This window comes from Taeniopygia guttata, chromosome 3 (assembly GCF_048771995.1).
Source record: "Taeniopygia guttata chromosome 3, bTaeGut7.mat, whole genome shotgun sequence".
NCBI lineage: Eukaryota > Metazoa > Chordata > Aves > Passeriformes > Estrildidae > Taeniopygia > Taeniopygia guttata.
In genome coordinates, this window is record NC_133027.1 from 94228773 (window position 1) to 94240918 (window position 12146).

At 36.4% G+C, this 12146-nt stretch overlaps 1 protein-coding gene across 47 annotated transcripts in view; it reads left to right on the top strand.

Annotated features, from left to right (window-relative positions):
• The window catches only part of NRXN1 (neurexin 1), a 668143-nt gene extending 657626 nt beyond the window's left edge, over positions 1 to 10517 (top strand). For all 47 annotated transcript variants that reach the window (XM_030269639.4, XM_030269642.4, XM_030269660.4 and 44 more), the window contains one exon: positions 7098 to 10517. In XM_030269639.4, the coding sequence (XP_030125499.1) occupies positions 7098 to 7405 (308 nt within the window). In that variant the 3' untranslated portion in view covers positions 7406 to 10517. The remainder of the gene's footprint in view (positions 1 to 7097) is intronic.
• Positions 10518 to 12146: the final 1629 nt, after the last annotated feature.

The window sequence follows — 12146 nt, forward strand, 5'->3', positions numbered from 1 at the left end:
ACCCATTAGCTCTTGCCCACCAAGTACTAAGGATGCTGCTACCAATTTTCAACCCCTTGCTCACAGATAATTTAAACCTGTGCAGAAGCACTGGGGTATTGTAGTGTGTGAGTCATGTAATTTGACAACCTGCAAAGTGGTAGGAGAATGCTGACAAGTTTGAGAACTAGGTATTCGCCAAGGATGTTGCTCATAAATGGAAGCAGGAAAAATTCAAGGCAAAAGTAACCTATAATGAGGGTGCAGGTACCTGAAATAGTCTAACCTTAGGCTATCTCCTTCTGACTATATAAAGAACTGAATGAAACCTTCTTCTGCTGCGTTGACATGCTATTCTATATAGGTTTCAAAACCAGCCCTTCTCCTGAGATTAAGGGCTATGGTTTAGATCTGGGACTTCAATGGTTTAAATGTGAACTGGCTTAAACAGTAGCTTCATATCTAGAATACATCATATGTACCCTTTAAAAAGTTTCATAAAAGGGCCAAATAAAAGATGAAAGAAATGAGAACACAAGAATTATATTCTGAAATGAAACTAAGCTTTATAGATATCAAACTTTTTGAGTGTACCAACGCCAGAGACATTGTTTTATAGACTATGATGAGAAAAGCAAAGAAAAGCAAGGCAGTCTTATTAATTTTAATAATTTTATCAGGAGAAAAAGAAAATTCATTACTTCAAATATAATTTATATCCATCCTGAATTCCACTTGTTTTTCTCTTCCCACTCCAAGAGAAGCATATATGGTTTAGGCAGTAATAGGATTCAGGCTGAACAAGTGTAGCTGTTGAATTTGAGCCTTTGGGTAGCAGGAGTAGTTCAGTATTTATAGCAGCTGCACCCCCAGTGTGTGTGCAAGTGTGTTCTGGATGTCTTGAAAGCCTGGCCCCTTCTTCTCCCAGGCATATTATCAACTTTGTCAGTAATGGGTCTGACTTGATGACAGTGTTTGGAACAAATTGAATGCTGTGCTTTCTGCTTCAACATTCAAGCCATATATATATAATGTTTGTGGCATAGACATCTATCTCTTCATGTAGTAGTTGCTTAGTGAAGGAGGAAAATCAGGGAATCACCCACAGTTGTGAGATGAATGTGGGTGTCTGCACCTCCAGCTCATTTCATGAGCAAGAATCATTCCACGCTCTGCAGGCCCAGCCAGCAGATTCCTCACGCTTTACAACTACCTTTTGGTATTCTGCTGAAAACTGGTTCCTAGATAAGGAGGTTTGGGATTTCTTGCCTTTTTTTTAAATGAGATGACTATGTTAAAAATAGCAAGCAATGAAACCTTGATCTGGCAAAGCTCATAGCAAAACTTTTCCTGAAGTCAGTGGAGCCCAAATGTCACAGTTTTGGTTCAATGCAGCCAATCTTACTGTTAGCTGCCACCAAAAATTTATGTTTCCAGTGCCCCTGCTCTTTTCTTGCTTTAACACTGAGTCTTCAGGGAGCAGGAGCAGCACGCAACTCAGTGAGCAAATGATCCCAGATTCACTGTCTGAACTGGTGGCCCACAATTGCAGCAGCTTAGCTGTAGCTTCAAAATATGCTGTCAGTAGTGTAATATTTCTGTTTTGTCTTGCTTTTGTTATCTTATTAGCAAAAGCATTCCCCTACCCCCTGCCCCTGCGACTTAGGAATATTTCAATTTAAAATATAGACCAACTACTGATTCTGCTAGTCAGTCAAAACTTCTGAACAAAGCACTAAATTACCAAAGAGTTCTCAGAATACACCCAAAACCAGGAAAATAACTTTATGTAGAAAATAAATAAGGAAAGATACAAAGCTGAATGACAAATATAGAAGTAAGGAGAGGTAGGACACCTGAACTGGTAAATGGAAAATGAACCCTTGTTTAGAGAGAAGGGATACTAAAAGAGAAGCAATGAAACTGATATGTTAAAATATGCTAACAAAAAGGGTGAGATCACAGGGATAAAGGCTGCTAAAAACATTAGGTGATATATTAGTTTACATTCTCTATTTTGGCTAAAATGAAATCTAGTTTTGTGGGAAATATTTTCACAAAAGCTTCTTATAAAACTGTGAAATATTCCCCTCAGCACTGCAAAACATGGTAACTTCTAAACCCCATTGATTTGGTATGCTCCTCAATTGGCACTGTACAACCAACTACCCTACCTCCCTTTAGACTTGTGATGACATTTTAAAAGGTTGAGAAAACAACCTTCCACCTCTCAGCCACAGGGGAAAAAGAAGTTACTTGCAAAACCTGCAGACCTAAGGAGTTGGTAGGATTTGTAAATGATTCTAAGTCAATATATGACAAATCATTACACTTGGAAATAAGCTCTGCTCAGTGCAGAGAGAATGTTTAGCTTCTTAGCAAAGCAACCATTTTAGCTGTGGATGCTGTTCTACTGTTAGACTGTTTTTATAACAAGCTAAGTTAGTTGATGTCACTTAAGAGGTATCTTAACACATTATATCCTGGGTTTGCACACCAAAGAGTAGAACAGATACCTTAAAATTTTTCCTTTAAACACAAGTCTACAGCCGACTTTCACGCTGGTTTTGAAGCTGGGCTGCATCTCTCCCAGTTCTGCAGAGGAAGTGCTGGGGTTTGTTTTTCAGAGGTATTCACTGTAAAGAAGTGCTGAAATTGCAGCAAGCTCAGAAACCAGTTCTCCAGACTCCAACAATGCTGCAGAAAATCGACCACAAACAGGTCTACAATGATAGCACACAGAGTGAAAATTAATATGTGTCCCGTAAATAATTGCCTTCATGCCTCATTGCAAATGCAGTAGTTAAACATTTCTGTCTTGTGAGTAATTTCCTATTCACAGTTTGTGGGAAGGCATAAATGTAAAGAAAACAGGTTTGGTGTCCTTTTGTCTTTTTCTGTTTTGTTTTGTTTTTCAATCTGCTAATTTCAATTCGCAAACACCATGGGAACCTGCAATTCCAATTTTCTTTTTGCAGTATTAATGAAAACTGGGCACTGAAAATAGTTAGATTTTTTCCCCTCTAAATCTTAAACCATTTAGAAATACAGTCAAGAATAATAACTTTCTAATCCATTATTACACAATGTAAAACTGAGCTCAATTGCTATTATTGCATGCAAAGCTTTTCATAAGTGGTAGAAGAGGCTTTTAGAACTCAGTTTCTTCTTAGCTGGTCTTTGAGGCAGTACAAAAACACTGGTTCTGTGCTGTTGAGAGGAAGAGCTGTGCATCAGAGAAATTGTTTTAAGAAAGAATGCTTGCACCAGAAGATGACAATCATTTCCTGTCACTGTTATGGCAAGGTTTGAGCATATTTAGTGCCTTTATGATTTTGTCTTGTTCCTAATCAAACAACCTCAATTTATTATTTTAATAAATAGATAGTTTCAGGGTTTGGGTTTTGAGACAACTGTTTACTCTTAAAAATCAGAGTAATATTTTATGTCATTTAATCTTAACATACTCCAATGAAGTATTTCAGTTCACATTTATAGTAAGATGTCTAGGATTAAGTTAATATCCTTTTCATGCTGCAGACACTAAGAGTGGCTGTGCCAGGAGCCAGTGGCTCTGCCTGGTTCACATACCAAGGTGCTGGGAAGAAAACTTCGTCCAGTGTTTCCCAAAGAGGTGGAAAGCAAAAAGCACGATTTCTGTAAATTTATAATCTTCATTTGCTCTCCACTGAGATCATCTGCCATCCCTTGCAATAGTTCCTGTCTTGCAGGGGAAAAAATATAGGTAAATTCCCCTTGGAATTGACTCCAGTCTTAGTCAAACAAAGGTGCTGCTTAAATAGAAGGCAGCTGTTTCAGCAATGTTATGGATGTGGATTTATTTATTTATATAGATTTCAGAAGAAATTAAGGCTGGCTTTTTTTCCCGTGGCCCTTTCCTCCCTATATCTCAGAATAGGACTCTTGCTTTGGTGTGTACTCCATTAGCTCTTCCTATCTAACATGCTCACAGACAAACCTATAGACTTTGTAAAACTTTTCTATTTCCTCCTCCTTCGTTTGTCTGGCGAGGACCTGCTAGGTTAAAAGCATATTATAATGTAAATAGAACAAAAATAGCAAGTCCTTTTCCTTGCTGAATTTTTCCTTTTCCAGAAGTCCAAAAACATGCAACAACAGATGCTTTGAAATGTTATAAGTCTGAATAACATCAATGTAGTGATTGAATATTTGTCAGACAGATGGGTCAAATTAGATAATTGTGAAAACATTCTTAAAATAAAAGGAAGCCATCAGGTGAAAGGCAGGAATTTAGGTAAGATTTAAAAATATACCTTAGATGTTTCTTTTAGGTTGCAATATTAGAATATTTTCCTCTGAGCAAACTGTTAACTGTCATTTAGTAGACATTAATTATAAAGTTAGTTGACAATATTTGGCTCAAATGTAGTTATCTTAAAGAGAAAGAGCAGCTGCTACTCCATCAGGTATTGACAATGTATTCAGGGTCTTCTATTATTTCTGAGACAGAAATTAATTTCCTGAAATCACATACAGTAAGATAAGACTGTCTCATTTTCACTCACTATGGAAATACTCAGTCTTTGTTCAGCACACAATGCATTGTCTCTCATAAAACAGTAAATGACACCCTAGGTGTAAAAGAATTTCTATTTTCTACAATAGCTACGATGAACTAACAGGATCTAAACCAGTCACTGACTACTTTGGAACAGGGCACCTTTCTTAGTAGGGTGGCATCTGCCCTGAAGTGACAAAAACATCTTAAAACCTTCAAGATCGCTTGTGTCACCATAGAAAGTACCAATTGCACCAACTCATAACAAGTAAGAACTTTCAGAAGGATACAAAAAGTTGAAAAACTATTTGATATGGTTTTTTTATTTTAATTTTACCATTTTGCCTCTGTTCTTTCAGCTGAACAAAATGTCAGCTTCTTTAAACCTGTTTGGAATAACTGCCAGGAGGAGGTGTTTCAGCAGTAAGAACACAAATCACCAATAAGTAAATTATGAGTAATACCAGAGTGGAGAAGGAACTTACTCTTTTGTGGAGTTGTGACTTTTTCACTACGTTTTCTTATTCATAGGCCAATTGTAGATGTCTGTAGCTGGTGGCTGCTTTCAATACTGGTTGTCCAAACTTGTTGCAATTTTTTGGCTAGCGTTGATATTTTGACTTTAATGTAGCATCCTTAAAATCATCATTGTCCTATTATGCCTTTACAGTGCTTAAAAAAGTGACTAAGGAGCACAGTGTGCTTTAGTGGACTTTGAGCAAGACACTTTTCTACACACCTCAGTACAGTGCTACCTGTAGGCATGCCCTGATAAAGTTAGCATCATTAATATATTGCAAAACTAGCATTTAGTACTTTTAGTTAGCATCTGTATTTTACTGATTGAATTTTTAGCCATGCATAATGGTGCATAAATGCAATTTCTCTAAGCCAGCCTGGCTCTCCTGAGCTCGGCCAAGGCTGACAGTGCTGAGGACACACAGCCTCCCAGAAGTTTGGAAATGCTGGTGTAATCAGAGGAATACTGCATATACTCAGATAACTTCATTTTTTTCAATGACACTTGTAAGGTTAGAGAGGATCCATCTCAGCTATCACCACTTTAATTTAATTGATTCTATCCAAATATCTGCCTCCCCTCCTGCTGCAAAATTCAACAAAGAAAGGAGATCTTGGAAAACACAAAAGCACTATGTGTGCTGAGAGGATTTAAACTATAAATTCCTCCTGGAATTAGGGTTTTATTCCTCATGGCTGTGCAAGAGGACAAAATATGCCAGAAAATTAAATAGTTCATAACAAGATTTTCCAGTGCGAAGACACAGGTCAGTTATATTAATTTACAGCTGAAAAGACAAGAGTCTTGCCTCGGAGGTGGGTTCTTAGGGGGCTGAGTCCTTGTTGTGTGCAATTTGAGAGGTTTTCTTGGGGCATAAAGCTATCCTTGAAGGAACATCTGATAATGGCATCAATGATGAAAAGAGGGAATGGGAGAAGTTGAGTGAAAAAGTGCTCTAAGGTGTAGCCATATTCAAGGAGGACTCTGAAGTAGAAAATGGGAGTTAGGGTTGGATAGTTCTCTAAAAGTACTAAGAGTAAATATACGTAATTTTTAAAAAGTAAAGAAACTATTAGAAGGAAAGGAGAAACTGAGAAGCTTCTCCTGAGGGAAGTGTACAGGAGAGCTGAGGATACCTTATTTGTAGGGAATTTATTTGCCTCTATCAGCCATTTTCTTTTTTCTCCCTCCATTCTGCCTTATCATCACTGCCTTCTCAATAAATAGTATGGTGTCACTTTTTGTTCCTTACAGAAGGAGAGGGAGAGAGAGAGAGAGGGAAATTTTTTCCTCTGAGATATTCATGTCCCTGCATTTAAATTGTGGCACACCAGTTATTTCACATTATTTGCTTAACAACACACTGGGACAAAATATACCTTTGAAGGCTAGAAAGAGATGTTCTTTGTTGTCCTTTTCCTTGTTTAAAAGCCTGAAAAAGGGATGGGCTGCAACCCTAACTGGTTTTGGACTGGTAGAGGGGAGGGTACTGATGCCTTGTGAAGGCTGACCTAGAACAGAGACTAGACAGAGCTAAAGAATAAATTAGGGATTTATTAAGAGGCCTCAATAGATCCACCTTGGGCAGCAACCTAAAATGGCCAAAAAAAAAAAGGACCACCAGTCATTAGATCCCACACTTTTATAAGTTTTTTGGTCCATTAGCATATTGGAGTTAATTGTCCAATTACAGCTTTAGCCCATGAAGTCCCATCCTTCTTGTTTTCTCTCTTCAGTCCACCACTGTTTATGCTCTTGGGTCTGAGATCTGGATCGGCTGTCCTTGGTTCCCCAGCTAGAGAAGGAATTGTTTTGTCTCCCTACTCTGTGAAGACAGCTTACTATCCCCTAATACAAAGCCTAGACTTACACACTAAAGCAGAAGAGAATCTGAAAAATATAAAAGCTAAAACCTGAGGCATCAGTAGTACATTGCTAGGCTGTCCTGGCCCAGTGGGTGCGGCTAGAAGGGCATGTGACCGTAGCAGCAGACGTGACTGACTGCTCGATGTGCAAACTCAAGGATAACCTCTCCTTTCTTTCATTATCTACCCACAGCAAACCCCACCAGGGCAGGAGGAGGAAGGGAGTACCCCGGCTCGTCCGAGGTGATCCGTGAATCCAGCAGCACGACGGGCATGGTGGTTGGGATCGTGGCGGCAGCGGCGCTGTGCATCCTCATCCTCCTGTATGCCATGTACAAGTACAGGAATCGAGACGAAGGGTCCTACCACGTGGATGAGAGTCGAAACTACATCAGTAACTCAGCACAATCCAACGGGGCTGTGATCAAGGAGAAACAGCCCAACAGCGCTAAAAGTTCCAACAAAAACAAGAAAAATAAGGATAAGGAGTACTATGTCTGATCTCAACATCTAAAAGAACGCTTGTATAGAAATAGTCTTCATTTTATCTGAGACATAATACAAACTTATTTACTTTACTTTTTATGAAGCACATTCAAAAACAAACAGAAAAGACAGGGAATGCAATCAGAAAGGAAAGACTGTTTTTAAAAACAAGCATTTCATGCTCTTGTTTTTCAGAAACAGGAGCTGATAAATTCCCTAACATCCACAGTGTTTTCATTTACTCTGCCTGTCTTTATGTTGCTGGAACGTTTCTGAAAGACAATGATGACACCACGCACTCATAAAGCAAGGAGTATTACTACAACATCGAGGCACAATATGAAAAAAAAATCAAATTAAAAAAAAAAAAAAACAAAACAGGAAAAAAAAAAGAAAAAAGAAGCTACCTATGATTCTGGATTTAGCCAAAGTGCTAGCGCTTTCTTGAGAAGTAAGTTAGTCTTATTGTCAGAGAAGACTGTCATTATATATGGTGACTCAACAAGCAAACATAAAGAGTTTGCCGTCTGGTGCAGTGAAGCAGTGATTGGAAACTTGCATTTTGAAACAAAGTGCTGGCTTTTCTGAAGACTTATGTAGAAATACTTTCAAAAAGCCCCTTTCTGGTTGTGAGGAAAATAGTATGGAGGCCTTATTTTCAAAAACAAAAACAAAAATCTGGAATATAAGGCACATTTCCACAAAAATATAAAAAAACAAAAAAAAGAAAAAAAAGAAAAATAAGAGGGCATAGATGCAATCATTGGGAAATTTTCATGCACGCTTAATATGTTATTACATATGTTTATATAAAAACACATCTATATGTGCTTTCTGGACTGTGATAAGTGATGTTTTATAGCCTGTTGTATAGAAAATGCAAACTATATCTGCTCTTCAGCCATTTTTGGTAAACTCAATGTTATAAGTGTTGCTAGGTATAGAGAGTTTTATGACATCTGGAGCAACAGACATTCTTCAGTTTTTTTGCAGCCATTATAAATTGTCCCAGACGTTTTCCCCTTTTTTTTTTTAATTTTATTTTTAATTTACAGTGTAGTGGTTATACAGAGGGGGATGTGTATGAATGTATATAAGAGTCAGCTAATTTTTTTCTTACCTGTACAGCTCTATTATGTTGCAATTAAGTTTCAGTAGTTTGTATGAAAGAAGTGGACTAGAAAGCAAAAATATATCTCTATTGTAATTTGTCTTCTCCCTCCTATCCCCATCTCTTGCTCCTGATATGCATCAACAAAGTTGATCAGAACGGCCAATTTTCCTAGAAATATACATTCATTAATTAGCTAAATATTTAGTGACTTAAACTGGCCTTTGGCTTCCAGTCAAAGCTTCACTATTGGAGAGCATGGTTTGCCTCACAGAAACCTTGTTCTTAGAAATTATGAGAATGATGAGTTTCTTGAGAATCTTAGGAAGTATCATATAGTGTTTATCTGGCATTCATATGAAGAACAGCTACTACAGCACTGGGTGATAAAAGATCTAAAAATACTCATTGTAGTTATCCAGGCTGATTCTATTGCAGAATTTATCCCTTTCTCCAAAAAGGAAATACTCTTGAGGTGCACGATAGTATTTTTCAATGGTGGGCATTTTGACATATGAAAAAATATTTTTTGCTAAGTTGATTGTGTAGTATTGCAAGACATCATAACCAGACAGATATAAGTTCATTATGTTTTAAAGTGACACAGCTTATATTGCATATATAAAACATTAATGCATTTTAGTTAAACACATGAAATGTAATGCTGTAATTTACATGTTAAGTTTGGAATTTTTTTTTCTAGTAATATTTCATTAGTTTCACAGCAATAAATCATAACATAACATTTTATTTACACAGAAGTTCAAAGGGAATACATTAGACAGAAAGAGGGTAGTTCAATAGAAATCAACCAAATCATCAGAAGGCCTCTTGGGAGGGATATAAATGTTAACACTTTACCGACAGGAAGGAGAAATTTAAAATTAGCTTTAAACAGCAGACACAAAACATTTTGTTGTGTGTAACTCACTGTAGCTGATGAAAAAAGTTGGGAACTGGTACAGCTATCTATCTGGGAGTCAGAGCACTTTAAAAATACATGTAGCTGACATAAAAACACCTCTCTTGAAGTTTGCCAACAACATCAAGGTGTGCCATGTTGCATTTGTGAAACAACTTTTTTATTTTCATTAGCATTTATGCAAAATGAAGAAAAAAATCACAAAAACCACAAAATCCATCTGATGTTAATTTCTTAGACTGTTGTTCACCTGTGGCACTCATCATTTCTCCCACTTTTACAAGACAGCTGTACTCAGGGAATGGCAGGGGCAAGGAGGTCATTGCTGGAAGCAAGAGACTTCAGCTGGAGGGGGGAAAGAAGTTGAAAGCCAGGTGGTGTTCAGATTTCAGTGCTTGAAGATACCTAGAAGAACAAGAATAATCTGTTGACAGGAGACTGGACATGACAGAATATGATTTGGATGCGATGAAATGGTCTTTTCTGCTTGGTATTGATTGCATTAATGAAATAGCGTTGTCAGGCCAACTTCCAGGCAGTTTGGTAGATCAGTCTTTAACTAAATCCATACATCAAGGAAAAAAAAAATCTGCTACTATTAAAATTAAAGAAAAAAACAACAAAAAAACCCCACAATTTTAAAACTGTTTCTGAAGGTTCTCCTTTTTCCTCTTTAATTTCATAATTTAACAAAAAAAAAAAAAAAAAAAAAGATGGATGTATCAGAAATGCCAGCAAGTGGATTTAAAATTCTTTTTTATTTAAAAGCAGCAGCAACAACAAACAAACAGACATAAACCAACTACCTAACATAAAATTGGATCCTTTCTCTATAATAACCTAATTTGTTTGACTGAGATGGCTTCATTTCTATGACTGTATTGTGTTGCCTTTTTTAACAAAACACTAAATAACGTGTGAAACTTTCAACCCTAAGACATCAAAGAGAGGCCCAATGCCCCTAACCTTATAGTGCTTTCTGTGATAGATATTTACAATTTTTTTATTTGTTGCAAGGCCAATTTATTCATTATTGGAAATGCTAAGCAAGTGGAATTTACTGTTTTGTTAATAAAAATGTTTCTTAATACAAATGCTGGCTTGTTTCTTGTCTTGTTCTTAGATTGTGAGTACCTGTTCATTTTGAAGCTGTGAAAAAAATTGGTAAATTGGTATGAAATTACAGACATTCATGCCAGGAAAAAGTAACCTCAGGGCTCTTTATACACTTCACTGAAAATCTTCAAGTCTTGTGTTCAACTGGCCCAGTTAGACAGTATTAATGACATCAATGAATTGGTTTTGCACAGACTTGCTTAATGTGAAATTTTCTAATATTTTTTTTAATCAAAAAATTAAAAGTTTATGTTCTCTTCCCCATCCGTATGAAAAAAGAACTCTCCTTTTTGCCATTTTTTGATTTCTGTAGTGGAAGTAAGGTGGAGGGGAGGGTAAGGCAATGGGATGAAAAGTTAAAACATTTGTTAAAAGTGAAAACATTTTCTCTTGTCTAGAAGATTATTTAAAAATTAATGGGAAAATGAATGTATTTCAGGTCCTTAAAAACATTTCTAGATAATAATTACAAAATTTCAACTGGAGCTAATCCATTACATAAGTGCTTTCCTACTTAGTATGGCATTTAAATTCATGGGCAACTTCAAGCAAACATCTAATCCTATTGATTTAAGCAAGTGTCTAAACTTGCCTAAATGTACTGCTGAATGAGGATAGAGTTAAGCTTTTGGATCTAAGCTCCAAACAGAATTTAATTTTGTATCATCTTAAATCACATCAGCAGCTTTTAGGCTTCAGTGAGATTTATTCATCTGCTTAATTACATATAGACTGAAGTATTTTAGATAATTTAAGCTCAAGAATATCTGGAGAAAAACAGTCCCTATCTTCCATTGGTATAAAACACTTTGAAAGTTCTAAACTGCTTTATACTGAGATTAGGTCTTGTGAGAGTATTTAAATAAATACTGAATATTCCATTTAGGAAAATGCTTTATGCACAATTGAAGGAGCTATAACAATAGTGATTTTTGTTCTACTGGTACTATTACTACAAAGAAAACCTCAAACCAAACCCAAAACCTACTAATATTTTATTATTTTAAATACTACAATGTCTTTGTTTGCTTTTTTTTTTTTAAATTTACATTTATACTGTGCACTCCCTTTTACCAAAATCCTAATGGCCTCTCACTACCTGCTTCATCATTATCTGGCCACAATAAGTGGTGGCCTCCATCATCAATTATCACTGTGGTCAAGCAGCTAAAAAACCTTCACAAGATGATGAAAAAAGAGAAAAAACTAAACAATGCCCCCAAATGTGACTTAGAATAAGGGAAATAAAGCTCACATAGGCAGTAAATGGCAACTGTATTTGTTAATTCATCCTGTGTGACTTCTTTATAGTTCAATGAAACAGTTTTAAATTGGGGTTCTGGATCTGATTTTCGTTTTGATTATAGAAATTTGCTTTTAAGTTCAGTACAGGCCTCTTTAGAGGTGCTTAGAACTATTTTGCTGGGTTGGGTACTCTTGTCAATATAATTTTATTTGGAATGTAGGCTATTTGGTTCATTTTAAAGCCCCCACTTTTTAAAAGTCTGTAAATATTTTAATGTTAAAATGTTTCTGGCTCTCATGGGAGTGGGGATAAAGAGAAATCCACACTGCATTTTATTCAATTTATAAATTGATGACTGCTT